This window comes from Dermochelys coriacea, chromosome 2 (genome assembly GCF_009764565.3).
Source record: "Dermochelys coriacea isolate rDerCor1 chromosome 2, rDerCor1.pri.v4, whole genome shotgun sequence".
Taxonomy (NCBI): Eukaryota; Metazoa; Chordata; order Testudines; family Dermochelyidae; genus Dermochelys; species Dermochelys coriacea.
In genome coordinates this window covers 145,142,235-145,164,453 of record NC_050069.1, presented here as the reverse complement: position 1 = coordinate 145,164,453, position 22,219 = coordinate 145,142,235, and the positions used below count along the sequence as shown (strand labels likewise).

General features: G+C 44.5%; 1 protein-coding gene across 4 annotated transcripts in view; it reads left to right on the top strand.

Annotated features, from left to right (window-relative positions):
* The window catches only part of ADCY2 (adenylate cyclase 2), a 483,719-nt gene that overhangs the window by 229,182 nt on the left and 232,318 nt on the right, over positions 1-22,219 (top strand). For all 4 annotated transcript variants that reach the window (XR_006279108.1, XM_038390427.2, XM_043508479.1 and 1 more), the window contains exon 4: positions 12,677-12,826. Coding sequence is in view for 3 of the 4 variants with exons in the window: in XM_038390427.2 (XP_038246355.1) it covers positions 12,677-12,826 (150 nt within the window). In the remaining variant the exon portion in view is untranslated. The remainder of the gene's footprint in view (positions 1-12,676; positions 12,827-22,219) is intronic.

Sequence of the window (22,219 nt, the reverse complement as noted above, 5' to 3'; positions counted from 1 at the left end):
CCTTGAGACATCTTTCTTATGGAGAAGTAATTTCACATTTGTAGGAAAGGTGAAAACACTTCTGTATGTAATGCATCCGATGAAGTGAGCTGTAGCTCACGAAAGCTTATGCTCTAATAAATTTGTTAGTCTCTAAGGTGCCACAAGTACTCCTTTTCTTTTTGCGAATACAGACTAACACGGCTGCTACTCTGAAACACTTCTGTAATAATCTTTGTAAAAATGTGTATTTATAATAGCAGCTTTAAAGCGGCCTATACTTTTTAATGTTAGAAGTCCCAAGGGAGCAAAGAATTAGAGAGTTTCCCCTTTCCATTGTTATGAAGATCCCATATCTCACCATGAAATCCCACTGCAGGATGATCCAGTGATCTAAAATCTTTCACTAGTGTGGGACAGAATATCCCCCTTTCAAACTTAAGAAATGTTTTACTACTTTTGTCCCATGACTCATTCATCATCTATATTGCATTTCAGATTGAACATACCAACCCCATCACTAATCACTGCCCTAACAAGCAGACAATACTCCCCTTCCATAATCAGGAAGCCTGACCCTCAGTATTCTACTGATGTCTAGCAAATACATATGTAACTGACTAGCAGAATGCTTAGGTCCCCCATTACTGTATGCTCTATATAGAGGATAGTAGTTACTAATTTAACTGCAATGGTAGAGTTCTGTACTGGGGACCTAAAAGTCAAGGGGTCAAACCCTGCTGGTGATCAGTGTAATGGATCATTATGGTTGCTCATGCTAGATTATTTTCCTCCCAGGCTTTTAAAAAATAAAATAAAATAAAAATTGGTCTATTCACACAGTGAGAAAAGATCTCTTAAAACAAGCTTTTCAGTGAAAAAATATTCTAATCGGTCAATTACAGCATAATAAACAACAAAACTCAAGTGTTAAACATTACAGCCCTTGGTCACACATTTCAGTTGCTAGTGTTGCAGATTAAAAGTTAAGAGGAAGGTTAATGAGTGCCGTGGGCTTTGGGAGGTAGCATGGTCCAGCACATATGCATGGACCTGGAAGTCAGGCATTCAGGATCATGTTCCTAATTCTGCTGCTCACCTGCTATGTGACTTTGTGTAAGTCATTCACTTTTCTTTGCCTTTTGTAAAATAGGAACATGGATCCTTACTCTCGTTTGTGAAGCACTTTAAGATCTATAGATGAAAGGTGATATAGAAAATGTAGGTGTTGTTATTAATTGACCAATTCTGGTAATTTGTGCATTCAGTAATGCAGTTTGTGCACACAATCATAATAATTGCACATGTGGTCGCTAAAAAAACAGACCACAATTCTTTCTCTTTTCAACACTTAACCAAATGTCACTTTTATGTTTTACCCAAATATGTCTAAATGTGGCAGGAATAACTCTGAATCTCACTTTGTAACCAGAAGATGTATGTCATTTGCTGTGTTCTAAATACTGTAAAATATAACTTGCAACTCAAGTGTTTAAAGATGATGGGTATAGTGTAACTATACTTACAGGGAGCTTTAGGTAAATACATTAGGGAGATAATCTATAAGAATTACGTGAATATTTATTTTTGGATACATATAGTGACTTGTTATGACATTGTTATGTCAGCATATGACATGCAAACCATACTGTGTATCATAGATTTACCTGTATTTTTGAATGAATTACATATGAGAACACAGAACAGTTCTTCTTCAAGTAGTGTCCCTGTGGGTGATCCACATTAGGATGTGTGCATGCCCATGCACTCTTGATAAGAGATTTTTATCAGCAGTATCCTTAGGTCTGCCCTTGCAGGCATATAAGGAGGGGCAGACCTGCCACCACTCCAGTTCCTTCTCCATTTCCTGTGGCTTGAGATAAGAGTATCACAGCATCCATTAGCTAGCCTTGAGGTTTGCTGCATGTCTTGCAAAAAAAATATTTTCTGTACTTCGTTAGTATTTTTTCTTTATTTTTGTTTAGAACAATTTGTGCTTTTAAAAGGGCTTTTTTCCCTTTCAGGCTGGGGCCTGATTCGGGCCTTTGATCCACAGCATTGAATGCAGGTTTTTCCCAAGACCCCGAGCTTCAAACTCTGCTAGACCTGCCGTAGATCTTTCCCTTGCAAGCTGCCTCCACTGCCTTGGGGAATCTCACATCACCTCTAAATAAGATTTGTTCAGGCTTTAAGAACACATTAAAAAATTGAAGGAGGACAGGCTCAAACTTCTGTTAATAGAGCACACCCAGAAACCCACAGGATCTGAGTCCCTCCTCCCCTGTACATCGGATCCACAGAGGGCCACCAGCTGTCTCTACTGCAACAGTAAGCAGACCCTAGGGGCTCTTCAGAACCATCTAAACCACAGAAGAAGAGAAGACCTTCTTTCCCACAGCAGGAGAAGAGAAAGGGAAAGTCACTTCCTAAATCTGGGTCTTAGGAGACCTTGTGTTTCATTACAGGTATGACTGAGGCACCCATCCCATCCAGTACCAAGACCAAGGCACCAGCTAAGTTGATCATGCCACATATTGAGAAGCTGTTTGGAAAACTACTTAAAGTGGAACACAAATCAGCACTGACTCTGTTCTTCTAAAACGTAAGGACTCCAGAGCCAAGCTGACATTGTCATCAGTACCACTTCCAGCAACCACATGCGAAGGAGGCACTGATCATACTTCAGTACCATCTCTGGTACCACTAGGTATTCTGATTCCTGCTGTTTCTTACCCAGATTCCCTGGTATTGTCCAGGCTTTTGATCCATGCAGGCCTTCAGGTCCTAAGAAGCCTGAGACACCATTGCTGAGGGGTACTGAGAGTCACTCCTCACTGGTACCATCTCATCTTCCGGATCCTACTTACCCTCACTACCGTCTTCAACAATGTCTTACCCTCTGGTACCATCATGGTCTCCAGTCCCTCATAAACTCTTTGAGGATAAACAGACACCAGCCAGTACCAACGTGACACCATCTGGTACCTTCATATCAACATCACCCAGTATCAATGCAATTACAAAAAAGAAAAGAAGTACTTGTGGCACCTTAGAGATTAACAAATTTATTTGAGCATAAGCTTTCGTGAGCTACAGCTCACTTCATCGGATGCATTCGGTGGAAAATACAGTGGGGAGATTTATATACACACACACACAGAGAACGTGAAACAATGGGTTTTATCATACACACTGTAAGGAGAGTGGTCACTTAAGATGAGCTATTACCAGCAGGAAGGAGGGGGGGAAAGGAGTGGTGATAATCGAGGTGGGCCATTTCCAGCAGTTAACAAGAATGTCTGAGGAACAGTAGAGGGTGGGATGGGGGGAGAAATAACATGGGGAAATAGTTTTACTTCATGTAATGACCCATCCACTCCCAGTCTCTACTCAAGCCTAAGTTAATTGTATCCAATTTGCAAATTAATTCCAATTCAGCAGTCTCTCTTTGGAGTCTGTTTTTCAAGTTTTTTTGTTGAAGGATAGCCACTCTCAGGTCTGTAATCGTGTGACCGGAGAGAATGAAGTGTTCACCGACTGGTTTTTGAATGTTATAATTCTTGACGTCTGATTTGTGTCCATTTATTCTTTTATGTAGAGACTGTCCAGTTTGACCAATGTACATGGCAGAGGGGCATTGCTGGCACACGATGGCATATATCACATTGGTAGATGCGCAGGTGAACGAGCCTCTGATAGTGTGGCTGACGTGATTAGGCCCTATGATGGTGTCCCCTGAATAGATATGTGGACAGAGTTGGCAACGGGCTTTGTTGCAAGGATAGGTTCCTGGGTTAGTGGTTCTGTTATGTGGTGTGTGGTTGCTGGTGAGTATTTGCTTCAGATTGGGGGGCTGTCTGTAGGACTGGCCTGTCTCCCAAGATCTGTGAGAGTGATGGGTCGTCCTTCAGGATAGGTTGTAGATCCTTGATGATGCGTTGGAGAGGTTTTAGTTGGGGGCTGAAGGTGATGGCTAGTGGCGTTCTGTTCTTTTCTTTGTTGGGCCTGTCCTGTAGTAGGTGACTTCTGGGTACTCTTCTGGCTCTGTCAGTCTGTTTCTTCACTTCAGCAGGTGGGTATTGTAGTTGTAGGAATGCATGATAGAGATCTTGTAGGTGTTTGTCTCTATCTGAGGGGTTGGAGCAAATGCGGTTATATCGTAGAGCTTGGCTGTAGACAATGGATCGTGCGGTGTGATCTGGATGAAAGCTAGAGGCATGTAAGTAGGAATAGTGGTCAGTAGGTTTCCGATATAGGGTGGTGTTTATGTGACCATCGCTTATTAGCACCGTAGTGTCCAGGAAGTGGATCTCTTGTGTGGACTGATCCAGGCTGAGGTTGATGGTGGGATGGAAATTGTTGAAATCATGGTGGAATTCCTCAAGGGCTTCTTTTCCATGGGTCCAGATGATGATGATGTCATCAATGTAGCGCAAGTAGAGTAGGGGCATTAGGGGACGAGAGCTGAGGAAGCGTTGTTCTAAGTCAGCCATAAAAATGTTGGCATACTGTGGGGCCATGCGGGTACCCATCGCAGTGCCACTGATTTGAAGGTATACATTGTTCCCAAATGTGAAATAGTTATAGGTGAGGACAAAGTTAAAAAGTTCAGCCACCAGGTTAGCTGTGACATTATTGGGGATACTGTTCCTGATGGCTTGTAGTCCATCTTTGTGTGGAATGTTGGTGTAGAGGGCTTCTACATCCATAATGGCCAGGATGGTGTTTTTAGGAAGATTACCGATGGATTGTAGTTTCCTCACGAAGTCAGTGGTGTCTCCAAGATAGCTGGAAGTGCTGGTAGCATAGGGCCTGAGGAGGGAGTCTACATAGCCAGACAGTCCTGCTGTCAGGGTGCCAATGCCTGAGATGATGGGGCGTCCAGGATTTCCAGGTTTATGGATCTTGAGTAGCAGATAGAATACCCCAAGTCGAGGTTCCAGGGTGTGTCTGTGCAGATTTGTTCTTGTGCTTTTTCAGGGAGTTTCTTGAGCAAATGCTGTAGTTTCTTTTGGTAACTCTCAGTGGGATCAGAGGGTAAGGACTTGTAGAAAGTGGTGTTGGAGAGCTGTCTAGTAGCCTCTTGTTCATATTCCAACCTATTCATGATGACGACAGCACCTCCTTTGTCAGCCTTTTTGATTATGATGTCAGAGTTGTTTCTGAGGCTGTGGATGGCATTGTGTTCTGCACGGCTGAGGTTATGGGGCAAGCGAAGCTGCTTTTCCACAATTTCAGCCCGTGGACACCGGAGGAAGCACTCTATGTAGAAGTCCAGTCTGTTATTTCGACCTTCAGGAGGAGTCCACACAGAATCCTTCTTTTTGTAGTGTCGGTAGGAAGGTCCCTGTGGGTTAATACATTGGTTAGAGGTGTGTTGGAAATATTCCTTGAGTCAGAGTCGTCGAAAATAGGATTCTAGGTCACCACAGAACTGTATCATGTTCCTGGGGGTGGAGGGGCAAAAGGAGAGGCCCCGAGATAGGACAGATTCTTCTGCTGGGCTAAGAGTATAGTTGGACAGATTAACAATATTGCTGGGTGGGTTAAGGGAACCACTGTTGTGGCCTCTTCTGGCATGTAGTAGTTTCGAGAATTTAGTGTCCTTTTTCTTTTGTAGAGAAGCAAAGTGTGTGTTGTAGATGGCTTGCCCAGTTTTTGTAAAAACCAGCCATGAGGAAGTTTGTGTGGAAGGTTGGTTCTTTATGAGAGCATCCAGTTTTGGGAGCTCATTCTTATTCTTTCCCTGTTTGCTGTAGGGGATGTTGATCAGGTGGTTTCTTTGAGAATGTGTGGCACAAGCTGTCAGCATAGTCTGTGTGGTATGTAGATTGTAATGGATTTTTTACCTTCAGTCGTTTTATTTATTTGAGCATAAGCTTTCATGAGCTACGGCTCACTTCATCGAATGCATTCAGATGCATTCTCTAACATGTCTCAGTCCAGGTCCCTGTTGGTGGTGCTCCAGTAGCTGCTGTAGGCACTGTTCCCTCTGTTTGTCTTTTCTGGGGGATCCAATGATCTGCAGAGCTGTCTGGGTCTCATCAATATCTCAGACATAGGTGAGGTTTTTCGTAGGAATGGGTGGGTGAGATTCTGTGGCCTGCGCTGTACAGGAGATCGGACTAGATGATCAGACTGGTCCCTTCTGACCTTAGTATCTATGAATCTATGAAATTGCAGAATTACTAACTGTGCTATAAAAACAACAAGGGGTCCAGGGGCACCTTAAAGATTAACAGATTTATTTGGGCATAAGCTTTCATGGGTAAAAAACCCACTTCTTCGGATGCATGGAGTGAAAATTACAGATACAGGCTTAAATACATATACTAAACATGAAGAGAAGGGAGTTACCTTTCAAGTGGAGAACCAGTGTTGTCAAGGCCAATTGAGTCAGGGCGGATGTGGTCCACTCCCAATAACTGACACCCTCAGAGGACCCAATCACATCAGCCACACCATCAGGGGCTCATTCACCTGCACATCTACTAATGTAATATATGCCATCATGTGCCAGCAGTGACCCTCTGCCATGTACATTGGCCAAATCGGACAGTCTCTATGTAAAAGAATAAATGGACACAAATCAGACATCAGGAATGGTAACATACAAAAGCCAGTAAGAGAACACTTCAATCTCCCTGGACATTCAATAACAGATTTAAAAGTAGCCATCCTTCAACAACAAAAACCTTCAAAAACAGACTTCAAAAAGAAACTGCAGAGCTATAATTCATTTGCAAACTGAACACCATTAATTTGGGCTTGAATAGGGACTGGGAGTGGCTGGCTCACTACAAAAGCAATTTTCCTTCTCTTGGTTTTGACACCTCCTCATAAATTATTGGGAGTGGACCACATCCACCCTGACTGAATTGGCCTTGTCAGCATTGGTTCTCCACTTGTAAGGTAACTCCCTTCTCTTCATGTGCCAGTATATATATTTCAGGAAGGACAGGCAGGGCAGAAAAGGTGGGGGAGTAGCACTGTATGTAAGGGAGCAGTATGACTGCTCAGAGCTCCGGTACGAAACTGTGGAAAAACCTGAGTGTCTCTGGATTAAGTTTAGAAGTGTGTGCAACAAGAGTGATGTCATGGTGGGAGTCTGCTATAGACCACCGGACCAGGGGGATGAGGTGGATGAGGCTTTCTTCCGGCAACTCACGGAAGCTACTAGATCGCATGCCCTGATTCTCATGGGTGACTTTAATTTTCCTGATATCTGCTGGGAGAGCAATACAGCGGTGCATAGACAATCCAGGAAGTTTTTGGAAAGCGTAGGGGACAATTTCCTGGTGCAAGTGCTAGGGGAGCCAACTAGGGGGAGCGCTTTTCTTGACCTGCTGCTCACAAACCGGGTAGAATTAGTGGGGGAAGCAAAAGTGGATGGGAATCTGGGAGGCAGTGACCATGAGTTGGTTGAGTTCAGGATCCTGACGCAGGGAAGAAAGGTAAGCAGCAGGATACGGACCCTGGACTTCAGGAAAGCAGACTTTGACTCCCTCAGGGAACAGATGGCCAGGATCCCCTGGGGGACTAACATGAAAGGGAAGGGAGTCCAGGAGAGCTGGCTGTATTTCAAGGAATCCCTGTTGAGGTTACAGGGACAAACCATCCCGATGAGTCGAAAGAATAGTAAATATGGCAGGCGACCAGCTTGGCTTAATGGTGAAATCCTAGCGGATCTTAAACATAAAAAGAAGCTTACAAGAAGTGGAAGCTTGGACATATGACCAGGGAAGAGTATAAAAATATTGCTCGGGCATGTAGGAAAGATATCAGGAGGGCCAAATCGCACCTGGAGCTGCAGCTAGCAAGAGATGTCAAGAGTAACAAGAAGGGTTTCTTCAGGTATGTTGGCAACAAGAAGAAAGCCAAGGAAAGTGTGGGCCCCTTACTGAATGAGGGAGGCAAGCTAGTGACAGAGGATGTGGAAAAAGCTAATGTACTCAATGCTTTTTTTGCCTCTGTTTTCACTAACAAGGTCAGCTCCCAGACTGCTGTGCTGGGCAACACAAAATGGGGAAGAGATGGCCAGCCCTCTGTAGAGATAGAGGTGGTTAGGGACTATTTAGAAAAGCTGGACGTGCACAAGTCCATGGGGCCGGACGAATTGCATCCGAGAGTGCTGAAGGAATTGGCGGCTGTGATTGCAGAGCCCTTGGCCATTATCTTTGAAAACTCGTGGCGAACGGGGGAAGTCCCGGATGACTGGAAAAAGGCTAATGTAGTGCCCATCTTTAAAAAAGGGAAGAAGGAGGATCCTGGGAACTACAGGCCGGTCAGCCTCACCTCAGTCCCTGGAAAAATCATGGAGCAGGTCCTCAAAGAATCAATCCTGAAGCACTTAGAGGAGAGGAAAGTGATCAGGAACAGTCAGCATGGATTCACCAAGGGAAGGTCATGCCTGACTAATCTAATCGCCTTTTATGATGAGATTACTGGTTCTGTGGATGAAGGGAAAGCAGTGGATGTATTGTTTCTTGACTTTAGCAAAGCTTTTGACACGGTCTCCCACAGCATTCTTGTCAGCAAGTTAAGGAAGTATGGGCTGGATGAATGCACTATAAGGTGGGTAGAAAGCTGGCTAGATTGTCGGGCTCAACGGGTAGTGATCAATGGCTCCATGTCTAGTTGGCAGCCGGTGTCAAGTGGAGTGCCCCAGGGGTCGGTCCTGGGGCCCGTTTTGTTCAATATCTTCATAAATGATCTGGAGGATGGTGTGGATTGCACTCTCAGCAAATTTGCGGATGATACTAAACTGGGAGGAGTGGTAGATACGCTGGAGGGGAGGGATAGGATACAGAAGGACCTAGACAAATTGGAGGATTGGGCCAAAAGAAATCTAATGAGGTTCAATAAGGATAAATGCAGGGTCCTGCACTTAGGATGGAAGAATCCAATGCACCGCTACAGACTAGGGACCGAATGGCTCGGCAGCAGTTCTGCGGAAAAGGACCTAGGGGTGACAGTGGACGAGAAGCTGGATATGAGTCAGCAGTGTGCCCTTGTTGCCAAGAAGGCCAATGGCATTTTGGGTTGTATAAGTAGGGGCATAGCGAGCAGATCGAGGGACGTGATCGTTCCCCTCTATTCGACACTGGTGAGGCCTCATCTGGAGTACTGTGTCCAGTTTTGGGCCCCACACTACAGGAAGGATGTGGATAAATTGGAAAGAGTACAACGAAGGGCAACGAAAATGATTAGGGGTCTAGAGCACATGACTTATGAGGAGAGGCTGAGGGAGCTGGGATTGTTTAGTCTGCAGAAGAGAAGAATGAGGGGGGATTTGATAGCTGCTTTCAACTACCTGAAAGGGGGTTTCAAAGAGGATGGCTCTAGACTGTTCTCAATGGTAGCAGATGACAGAACGAGGAGTAATGGTCTCAAGTTGCAATGGGGGAGGTTTAGATTGGATATTAGGAAAAACTTTTTCACTAAGAGGGTGGTGAAACACTGGAATGCGTTACCTAGGGAGGTGGTAGAATCTCCTTCCTTAGAGGTTTTTAAGGTCAGGCTTGACAAAGCCCTAGCTGGGATGATTTAACTGGGACTTGGTCCTGCTTTGAGCAGGGGGTTGGACTAGATGACCTTCTGGGGTCCCTTCCAACCCTGATATTCTATGATTCTATGATTCTATGATTCTATGCCTGTATCTGTAATTTTCACTCCATGCATATGAAGAGCTGGGTTTTTTACCCATGAAACCTTATGCCCAAATAAATCTGTTAGTCTTTAAGGTGCCACCAGACTCCTCGTTTTTGTGGATATAGGATGACACAGCTACCCCTCTGATAACTGTGCTATGTGACCTGACACTTAAATCAGCCTCTGTACCAGATGACTGGAGGATAGCTAATGTGAAGCCAATTTTTAAAAAAAGTTTGCAGAGGGGATCCTGGCAATTATAGGCCAGTAAACATAGCTTCAGTACCAGGCAAATTGGTTGAAACTGTTTATAAAGAGCATAATTATCCAACACATAGATGAACATGATTTGTTAGGGAAGAGCCAAAAGGACTTTTGAAAAGAGAAATCATGCCTCACCAACCTATTACAATTTTTGAGGGGGTCAACAAATGTGGACAAGGATGATCCAGTGGATATAGTGTACTTGGACTTTCTGAAAGCCTTTGTGAAGATCCCTCACCAAAGGCTCTTAAGCAAACTAAGTAGATGTGAGATAAGAGGGAAGGTCCTCTCATGATCAGTAACTGATTAAAAGATAGGAAACAAACGGTAGGAAGGCAGGATAGCAGGCTAAATGGACCATTGATCTGATCCAATATGCCAGTCAGTTTTCAGAATGAAAAGAGGTAAATAGTGGTGCCCCCTAGGGATCTGTACTGGGAACAGTGCTGTTCAACATATTCATAAATGATCTGGGAAAAGGTAAAGAGTGAGGTGGCAAAGTTTGTAGATGACACACAATTACTCAGGATAGTTAAGTCCAGAACAGACTGTGAAGAGTTACAAAGGCATCTCACAAAACTGGGTCACTGGGCAACAAAATGGCAGATGAAATTCAGTGTTGCTAAATGCAAAGTAATGCACATTGGAAAATATAATACCAACGATACGTACAAAATGATGGGATCTAAATTAGCTGTTACCACTCAAGAAAGAGATCTTGGAACCATTGAAGAAAGTTCTCTGAAAACATCCACTTAATGTGCAGTAGCAGTCAAAAAAGCTAAAAGAATATTAGGAACCATTAGAAAAGGGATAGATAAGAAGACAGAAAATATCATAATACCAATTTATAAATCCATGGTACACCCACACCTTGAAAACTGCATGCAGTTCTGGTCACACCATCTCAAAAAAACATATATTAGAATTGAAAAAGGTACAGATAATTCAACAAAAATGATTAAGGATATGGAACATCTTCTGTATGAGGAGAGATTAAAAAGATTGGGACTGTTGATCTTGCAAAGAGTCAACAAAGGAGGGATATGATAGAGGTCTATAAAATCACGAATGTTGTGGAGAAAGTGCATAAGGAAGTATTATTTACCCCTTCACATAATACAAGAACCAGGGCTAACCCAATGAAATTAATAGGCAGCAAATTTAAAACTAATATATGGAAATAGTTCTTCACACAACCCGCAATCAATCTTATTGCCGGGGGATGTTGTGAAGACCAAAAGCATAAATGGGTTTAAAAATGAATTAGATAAATTCATGGAGAATAGGCCCATCAGTGCTATTAACCAAGATGTTCAGGGATGCAACCCCATGCTCTGGGTGTCCCTAAGCCTCTGACTGCCAGAGGCTGTGAGTGGGAACGGATCACTTGATAGTTGCCCTGTTCTGTTCCTTCCTTTTGAAGCATCTGGCACTGACCACTGTTGGAAGGCAGGATACCAGGCTAAATGGATCATTGATCTGATCCAATATGCTAGAACAGCAGAAACCACCTGGCATGTACTGGTGAATCTGGCCATAAATGTTAAACTAAAAAAAATGATAATTCATATTTTCAGATAATTAAAAATAGCAAGTGGTAATGTCCTCTTTTTAATATAAAAATAATTCATTTTATGAATACAGAGCAGAGTTGTTTTAAGGTGGTTCTGCCCTGTAGTGAAACTATGAAGGGGGGAATGTAATATGTCTTTTAAAAATCAATTTAATCGAGCACCACAAAAACTCAAATGCCTTAATCATAATTGTATGGTTATTGCATGGTGTCATTACAGGGCAAAGATAAGATTTGAGTGCCCTAATTGTATATTTCTACATGGGGAGAGGGAAGGAGGGAACAGAGAGAAAGTAAGCAACATGAGAATGACTCTGTAGCCTGGTGGTTTTGCACACTGGTCCAGGATGTGGTAGACCCAGTGTTTAGTCCCCCTACTCCATGACATTTTAATTATTTATCCACAGTTCAACAACTTCACAAAACCCAGCAGATAGAGCACTCACCTGAGAGGTGTCAGATCCCTGTTCAAATCGCTTCTCCCCCACAGGTGAAGGTGGGATTTGAACAGGGAGTCTCCTGCATCCCAGGTGAGTAACCTAACCATTGCACTAAAAGTTATGAGAGAGCTCCTCCTTGACTGTTGTGTACCTACTTAGTACAGTGGGATTTTTGTAAATCTCAGTGGATCCTAAAACTAGGACTTAGGCACCTAACTCCTTTTGTGTATCAGACCTTAGCGCTTGTTTTTGTGTGAAACTTAATGTTTCTAGCTCCAGGATAGTGGTGGGTGAGCCTCAAGAAATGCTTGACATCCTCCTACTTGGCTGATTCTTGGCTGTGAGCACTTCATACTACTAAAGAAAATGGTCTATTGAAAGACCTTAACAATAACATAATTATTAGTAGCAAAGACTGTCATTTAGCAGTATTAAAGCATGCCAGCACCTAATTAATACTCAACATTGCACATAGAAAATGAACTGAATTCCTTTTTCAGTATATCATGAAACAGGAAACACATTATTCATCAGAGTTCTAAGTTTTTTTAAAAAATGAAAAAAAAACAAAATGAGTCATCTCTGGGGATTTTGCGACCGTAATTATGAGGGCTTTTTGAAAGGAGAAGGTCCATTAAATATAAACTTCAAACAGGAACAAAACACATTAACTACAAAAATCTATTTTGCTGCTGCTTGTGATTATTTCCTGATACCTAATTTGAATAAGTTCACTGTCTCGCCTGTTCTTTTTTTACCCCCTTAGATATTGGCAAATGCTATCATTTTTATCTGTGGAAGCCTGGCCGGAGCATACCACAAGCACCTCATGGAACTTGCTCTGCAGCAGACGTATCAGGACACCTGCAACTGCATCAAGTCCCGCATCAAGTTGGAATTTGAGAAGCGGCAGCAGGTAATACCTTGGTCCATTCTCCCATACCTTGGTCCATTCTGTTGCTTTTCCAAAAAAACGAGTTTATCAGAGCATAATCCACTTTGTGAGTACAAAAAGCTTATTGATTAAGTCACTGGAAGCCTTGCTTTAATCTCCATGCAAAATCTGTTTAATGATTGTCACATTTTTAATCTGAATATAAAATGACTTCTTGTTATTTCTGTTGTCATATAAGCGTTTTCTCTTGAGTTACTTTATGAAAAATATCTTGTGGCAATGGAAGGTGAAGGCACTACATAGAACCTGTATTCAGGATTGTCAGTTGTTTTCTTCAGATTGGCTCAGCCATGTGATGTTGATCTTTGCCTTTGGGAAATATCCGTTCTCCCTGTCCAACAGAACTGCTCTAAAATCTTGCTGTATTGTCCTAAAAATGTATTTCAAGCTACAGTACAGATGACTCAGGTGACATAGTTCTAAGGTTCAAGTAGGATAACAACTTACCCAAAAAGTCACTGGATTCAGACTGTTATGAACAGTTAAGGATCAGGAACTCAAAATAAGGGGACCATGGGCTGAGTAATCCCTGTTGCCAGAAGTGGAATATTCAAATGAATGTTCCAATAGTTAGTTTCAGAGTAGCAGCCGTGTTAGTCTGTATCCACAAAAAGAAAAGGAGTACTTGTGGCACCTTAGAGACTAACAATATATTTGAGCATAAGCTTTCGTGAGCTACAGCTCACTTCATCGGATCTATACAGTGGAAAATACAGTAGGGGGACTTTATATGCACAGATAACATGAAACAATGGGTGTTACCATACACACTGTAATGAGAGTGATCAGGTAAGGTGAGCTATTACCAGCAGGAGAGAAAAAAAACCTTTTGTAGTAATAATCAAGGTGGGCCATTTCCAGCAGTTGCAAGAACGTATGAGGAACAGTAGGGGGGAAAAATAAACATAGAGAAATAGTTTTACTTTGTGTAAGGACACATTCACTCCCAGTCTTTATTCAAGCCTAATTTAATGGTGTCCAGTTTGCAAATTAATTCCAATTCAGCAGTCTCTCCTTGGAGTCTGTTTTTCAAGTTTTTTTGTTGTAATATTGTGACTTTTAGGTCTGTAATCAAGTGACCAAAGAGATTGAAGTGTTCTCCGACTTGTTTTTGAATGTTGTAATTCTTGACGTCTGATTTGTGTCCATTTATTCTTTTACGTAGAGACTGTCTGGTTTGGCCAATGTGTATGGCAGAGGGGCATTACTGCCCATGATGGCATATATCACATTGGTAGATACACAGGTGAACGAGCCTCTGATAGTGTGGCTGATGTGATTATGCTCTATGATGGTGTCTGCTGAATAGATATGTGGACACAGTTGGCAACGGGCTTTGTTGCAAGGATAGGTTCCAGGGTTAGTCTTTTTGTTGTGTGGTGTGTTGTTGCTGGTGAGCATTTGCTTCAGGTTGGGTGGCTGTCTGTAAGCAAGGACTGGCCCGTCTCCCAAGATCTGTGAGAGTGATGGGCCGTCCTTTAGGATAGATTGTAGATCCTTGATGATGCGCTGGAGAGGTTTTAGTTGGGGCTGAAGGTGACGGCTAGTGGCATAACAGAACGCCACTAACCATTACCTTCAGCCCCTCACTTGGACCAAAATTTGAAAGGTCTCAATTTTGCCTTCTTCCTGTTCTACTCCTCTCATGGTATTGCTCTACCCCAATAAAGGAGAACTAACAACTTAAAATGCCTTGTTCAAGAATTTTAAGTAACAAACACCTGAACAGCAAATGTAACTTTTTTTGTCTGCATAGTAAACACTGGCATTTTTATCTGTTTGAATAATCAAAGTGGTGCTTTCCATGCCTTCTTGGTTGCAAAGATTTGAACTGCTTCCTGCTGAAGGTCCACAGTTTGGGCCAGTTCATGCTCTGTTGAGATGGTTGCAAGGCTGACCAACCTCTCCTGTGCCATTGTGGAGCATAGATGTGTTTCTATTAACTTCAGTTTGGAGAAGCTGCATCTTCCACTGGAAACTGTTACAGGAAGTGTTAGAAGTATACGCAGAGCAACAAAAGCATTTAGAAAGAGGGTAGTCATCTTATTTGTGAACATATATTCCAGAACAGCCTTTGGAGTTGATCCTGCTGAAATGTATCTTGAAAGTGTTTTCAGTTCATCACCTAAATCACTTGCATCAATATTGCACATGTCATCATGTGTCAACACTGTCTCTAGTGCCCTGCATTGCTGGTATAGGTCTTCTTCAGGTATAGTGAGGAGTTTTGGAATATCATACAACATCCCAAATATACTGCTGTGTTCCTTGAGCTGCATGAAACATTCTTCAACTGACTGTATTGCACAATCTAGTACCTGGTTAAAGAATTCAACTTTGAATTGTTGTTTGGGGTCTCTTATGGGATTATCCCGTGCCTCGTAATCAAAATGTCTTCTTCTTCAGTGACTCTTGTATTCTTGAATGGGTGCGAAAATAACTTCAGTGTGAAGTTCCGCTGCCAACTTCTATGCACTTTTCAGAACGTTTTGAAATCCCTCATCTGACCAGTAAGACTGTAGGTATGACTGCTTTGTCCAGTTGTTCCATTACTCCAGATATATCAAGGTCAACACCTTGGAGTCTCTTGCTTACAACATTTATTTCACACAGTATGTCATGCCACAACACTAAGCCGCACAGAAATTTGAAGTTATGTATTATCTGTGAGTCGCTGGAATGTGGCTGGGGCCCCATGTAGCCCAAAAGGGAGGATGGTGTACTGGAATAGCCCGTCCGGGGTGGAGAACGCTGTCGTTTCTTTAGCTTCTTTGGTCAGGGGAATCTGCCAATACCCTTTTGTCAGATCCAGAATAGTCAAAAATCAGGAACTACCCAGTCAGTCAACCAGTTCGTTGATGCGTGGTATGGGGTGTGCATCGAATTGGGATACTTCATTCAGTCCATGAAAGTCATTACAGAATCTCGTGTTACTGTCATGGTTAGGCACTAGAATGATTGGAGTGGACCACTGACAGTAAGATTCTTCAATAACCCCTAATTCTAACATTTTCTTTACTTTGGCCTTGATTTCTTCTCTTTTGGCTGCTGGGATTCGGTAGGGTCTCAATGTTACCTTGGCTCCAGGTATCATGCGGATATGGTGATAGGTCTCAGTCATCTGTCCTGGTTTTGTAGAGAACACATCTCGGTTGCGATTAATCTTGTCGGCTGCCTCGATCTTTTGGATAGGCGTCAAGTCAGGTGATATCCTCACTTGGGGTATTTCTACACTACGAAATTAGGTCAATCTTATAGAAGTCAATTTTTAGAAATTGATTTTATACAGTTGATTGCGTATGTCCACAGTAAGTGCATTAAGTCGACGGAGTGCGTCCTCGCTACCGTGGCTAGCATTGACTTTCGGAGCGTTGCACTGTGAGTAGCTATCCCACAGTTCCTGCAGTCTCTGCTGCCCATTGGAATTCTGGGTTGAACTCCCAATGCCTGATGGGGCAAAAACATTGTCATGGGTGGTTTGGGGTACATGTCATCAGTTGCCCCTCCCTCCATGAAAGCAACGGCAGACAATTGTTTTGCGCCTTTTTTCCGTTCAGATGCCATAGTGCTGTCAGCAGATGGTGCAGTAGGACTGCTAACCATCGTCATCATCCACCGCTTCCGCTGCAACTCTGCTCTCCTGGTGCCATGAATCCGCCTTGCAGGTCCTCTTGTCATTCTGTATAAATATCTATTCTCATGGCATCCGTCGTCATTCACTGCTTCTGCTGCAACTCTGCTTTCCTGCTTTCCTGCAGATGCCATACCACAGCAAGCATGGAGCCCGCTCAGCTCACCGCTGCTGTTGTGAGCATTGCAAACACTTGGTGCATTATCCTGCACTATATGCAGAACCTGCAGAAGCAGGTGAGGAGGCGACGACAGTGCGATCACGATAGTGATAACGACATGGACACCGACTTCTCTCAAAGCACGGGCCCTGGCAATTTGGACATCATGGTGGTAATGGGGCAGGTTCATGCTGTGGAATGCTGATTCTGGGCTCCGGAAACAAGCACAGACTGGTGGGACTGCACAGTGTTGATGAGTGGGATGAGTCCCAGTGGCTGCAAAATTTTCGTATGCGTAGGGGAACTTTCATGGAAATTTGTGTCTTGCTTTCCCCTGCCCTGAAGCACAAGAATACCAAGATGAGAGCAGCCCTCACAGTTCACAAGCAAGTGGCGATAGCCCTCTGGAAGCTTGCAACACCAGACAGCTACCAGTCAGTTGGGAATCAATTTGGATTGGACAAATCTACTGTGGGGACTGCTGTGATCCAAGTAGCCAATGCAATCACTGAGCTGCTGCACAGAGACAGGGTAGTGACTCTGGGAAATGTGCAGGTCATAGTGGACAGCTTTGCTGCAATGGGGTTCCCTAACTGTGGTGGGGTGATACACGCAACGCATATCCCTATCTTGGGATCAGACTTCATGACGCTCGCATCTTCAAGAATGCTGGTCTATTTGAACAGCTGCAGGAAGGAACTTACTTCCCAGACCAGAAAATTACCATTGGGGATGTTGAAATGCCTATAGTTATCCTTGGGGACCCAGCCTACCCCTTAATGCCATGGCTCATGAAGCCATACCCAGGCACCCTGGACAGTAGTAAGGAGCATTTCAACTATAGGCTGAGCAAGTGCAGAACGGTGGTAGAATGTGCATTTGGATGTTTAAAAGCACGCTGGAGCAGTTTACTGACTCGGTTAGACCTCAGTGAAACCAATATTCCCATTGTTATCGCTGCTTGCTGTGTGCTGCACAATATCTATGAGAGTAAGGGGGAGATGTTTATGGCGGGGTGGGAGGTTGAGGCAAATTGCCTGGCTATTGGTTACATGCAGCCAGTCACCAGGGTGATTAGAAGAGCACAGGAGAGCACGGTGCACATCAGAGAAGCTTTGAAAACCAGTTTCGTGACTGGCCAGGCTACGGTGTGACAGTTCTGTTTGTTTCTCCTTGATGAAAACCCACCCCCTTGCTTCACGCTACTTCCTGTAAAGCAACCGACCTCCCGCCTTCTATCACTGCTTGCAGAGGCAATAAAGTTATTGTTGTTTCAAAAGCATGCATTCTTTATTAATTCATTGCATAAATAGGGGGATAACTGCCCAGGTAGCCCATAAGGGGTGGGGGAGGAGGGAAGCACTGGGTTTGGTGGTGGATGAGGGGAGGAGGGAAGGACAAGGCCACACTGCACTTCAAAACTTATTGAATGCCAGCCTTCTGTTGCTTGGGCAGTCCACTGGGGTGGAGTGGTTGGGTGCCCATAGCATCCCCCTGTGTTCTTGGGCATCTGGGTGAGAAGGCTATGGAACTTGGGGACAAGGGCGGGCAGTTACACTGTGGCTGTAGCAGCGGTCTGTGCTCTTGCTGCCTTTCCTGCAGCTCCACCAGACTCCTGAGCATGTCAGTTTGCTCCCCCATTAGACTCAGCATTGCATCCTGCTTCCTTTCATTGCGCTCCTCTCATCACGTTCATTTAACGTTTTCCTGGACTCTGCCATTGTTTGCCTCCATGCATTCTGCTGAGCTCTTTCAGAGCAAGAGGACTGCATGAGCTCTGAGAACATTTCATCACAAATGCATTTTTTTCACCTTCTAATCTGTGCTAGCCTCTGGGATAGAGATGATAGGGGGAGCATAGAAACATTTTCAGCTGTGGGAGGAAAAAAAAGGGAGAGTAGTATTTAAAAAGATACATTTTAGAGAACAAAGGAAAGACTATTTCACATTGAACAAAACTGTTAACATTACATAGCACCTATGCTTTTGGTACATTGTCACATTTTGCTTCTTATATTGAGTGCCTGCCGGTTTGGTGTGAGACATCACACAGGCTTGGCTGGGCAACAGAATTTGGCTTTCAGGCAGCCATGGTAAGGCAAAGGGTTTTGGCTTCTTCAACCTTCATAACATGTGGGAACGGTTTCAAACAGCAGCATCCTCCTTTCCAATACCAAGCAAAGCCCATTGGGTTGACCATTTAAATGGAGGGGCTGTGGTTTTAGGGAGAATGTGCAGCATAACCCAACCCCCTCCCCTGCTAATTCTCTGGGATGATTACTTCACCACCACCCCGCCCCCCACCCACTTGGCTAGTATCAGGGAAGATCGCTGTCAGCCAAACATGAACAGCTCAGCATGAACAGGTCTCCCTGCACTGCGTGGCTAACAGCGGGGATGATTTCTTTTCAGCCAAAGGCAAACATCCCAGCAGGACGGGCACCTCTGAATGTGCCCTTAAACAAATTTTCCATATTTCAACCAGGTGACCATGAATGATATCATTCTCCTGAGACTAATACAGAGAGTACCTCCAGGAGAGCTTCATCGAGATGTCCCTGGAGGATTTCCGCTTCATCCCCAGACACATTAACAGACTTTTCCAGTAGCTATACATGCTGTGAATGCATCCCAAGTCTTCAGGGAAAATTAATCATTAAACATGCTTGCTTTTTAACCCTGTATTATATTTACAAATGTACACTCACCAGAGTTTCCTTCTCCGGCTTCATGGTCCAGGAGCCTGCCTTGGGAGGGTTGGAAGGGTATTGGCTTCAGGGTGATGAATAGTTCCTAGCTGCCGGGGAGAAGGGATTCTTGGCTGGCCTGCTGTGCGCTATCCTCAACGTCCTCCTTCTCCTCATCTTCCTCATCCACAAAATCCTCATCCCTGTTGCATGAGACTCCCCCCTTGCAGGTGTCCACGGACAGTGGTGGGGAAGTGGTAGGAGCTCCACCTAGAATTGCATGCAGCTCATCATGGAAGCGGCATGTATGGGGCTCTGACACAGAGCGACAGTTTGCATCCTTTGTTTTTTGGTAGGCTTGTCTCAACTCCTTAGCTTTCATGCAGCACTGCTTTGTGTCCTTGTTTTAGCCTCTGACCATCATGCGCTTGGAGATTTTGGCAAATATATTGGCATTTCATCTTTTGGAATGGAGTTCTGCCTGCACAGATTCTTCTGCCCATACAGCGATCTTATCCAGTACATCCCGTCAGTCCATGCTGGACCTCTTTTGCGATTCTGGGACTCCATGGTCATCTGTGCTGAAGAGCTCTGCATGGTCACCTGTGCTGATCAGCTCACCACACTAGCCAAACAGGAAATTAAATTCAAAAGTCGTTGGGGCTTTTCCTGTTTACCTGGCTAGTGCATCTGGGTTGAGAGTGCTGTCCAGAGCAGTCACAATGGAGCACTCTGGGATAGCTCCTGGAGGCCAATTCCGTTGAATTGCATCCACACTACCCCAAATTCGACCCAGCGAGGTCAATATTAGCGCTACTTCCCTCTTTAGGGAGGAGCACAGAAATCGATTTTAAGAGCCCTTTAAGTTGACAAAACAGGCTTGATTGTGTGGACAGGTGCAGGGTTAAATCGACCTAATGCTCCTAAATTTGACCTAAACTAATAGTGTAGACCAGTGCTTGCTCATGCAAATTATCCTCCTGGGGAAGGGTTTCCTCGGTGACTAAGCATGCTTCTTGATCGTGCCATGGTTTTAGAAGATTTATGTGGTAAATTTGCTCTGGTTTCTGGCAGCCTGGCTGCTGCACCTTTATAGTTCACATCTTCCATGGCTTTGATCACTTCACAGGGTCCCTCTCAATGGGGCAACAGTTTACTTTCTGCTGTGGGCACAAGTACCATCACCCGATCCCCTGGTTGGAACCTTCAAAGCTTTGCTTGGTAGTTATAATGGGTTTGTTGGGTCTCCTGTGCTCTCTCCAAGTGTTCCCATACAATGGACATGACTCGGGCTATCTGATCTCTCATGTGCAGTACATGCTCAACTATGTTTCTTCTGGGATTTGGCTCCTCTTCCCAGGCTTCTCTGGCTATATCCAATATGCCCCGGGGGTAGCGCCCATATAAGAGTTTGAACAGAGAGAAACCTGTGGAGGCTTGCAGAACCTCCCAGATGGTGAACATGAGGTAAGGCAATAGAGTATCCCAATCTTTCCCATCCCAGCTCACCACTTTTCTGATCATGGCCTTGAGGGGCTTATTGAACCTTTCCACAAGGCCATCTGTTTGAGGGTGGTATACTGAGGTCCGTAGGGCTTGTACATGGAGCAATGAACAGAGATCTTTCATCAACTTGGACACGAAAGGTGTCCCTTGATCAGTCAATATCTCCTTGGGTAGCCCAACCCAGGCAAAGATGTGTACTATCTCCTTAGCTATTGCTTGGAAGCTGTGTTGCATAGGGGAACGGCTTCCAGGTACCGGGTTGCATATTCCAGTACAACAAACACATGTTGGTGGCCCCAAGCTGTCTTCTCTAGGGGCCCTACCAGAACCATGGCTATGCATTCAAAAGGAACCTCTATTGGAAGAAGTATCAAAGGAGCCTGCAAGGGCAGACGAGGGCTATGTAACTGACACTCTGGACAAGAGGTACAGTATCGTCAGACATCTTTGTGTACTCCTGGCCAAAAGAACCTCCGAAGGATCCATGCCTGGATTTTCTCTACCCCTAGATGTCCTCCAAACAGGTGACTGTGGGCGAGACTCAATATGGCTTTTTGATGTTTTCATTGCACCAGAAGTTGTTGTATTTCTTGCTTCTGCATTTGCACCACGCAGTGCAGGAGATCTTTATTCACTATAAAGTAAGGCCTGGGACACTGGACCTTCCCATCCATAGGTATTCCATCAATCTTGGCCACCTCTTTCCTGGCGTTATCATATCTGGAGTCCTCCGCCTGGTCCCGCCCAAAAGTCTCTCTCCCAGGAATAACCTGCCCAAGCTCCCAGGATCCGGCTTCTGCTTCTTCCAACGGCTTGCTGCCATCATGGCTGGGGGTGGCCTCTGTTTCACCTTCTGGGGTGGAAGTTTCTCTGTTGGCTGCTCATTTCCATCTGCCCACTAGGGAGGTCTTCTGGCCCTGGGTCAGAATCCAGGTTCCCAAGGCCTTTGCGGCCTTCCTCTCTTTTTTTGTCTTCTGGGTCTTTCAGGGGGCTGAAAACAGATCCTGAGAAATCTCGGCGAACATCAGGGGTTGATATTCCCCCGGTGATGAGTCGCTGTCCTCAGGGTCCCCACCTCCCTCCAGCCTCTCCAGGGGGAGTAAACTATCAAACCCTGGATAGTCCCTCCCAATGACTACAGATATGGGAATTTAGGAACTACGCCCACGGTCACCTCAATGGGATTCCCCTGAACTTCTGTCTCCACTGGGATGGTGGGGTACTGGCTCACAGCCCCATGCACACACATCACTGCTATGCGTTTGGCTTGCAGCAGCTGGGGTAATAGCACTCCCAGAGTCCACAAGTGCTATAGTCTCTGATCCGTTTATCCTCACTGGCCTGGTGTAATTATGCGTGGCTAAAGCAAC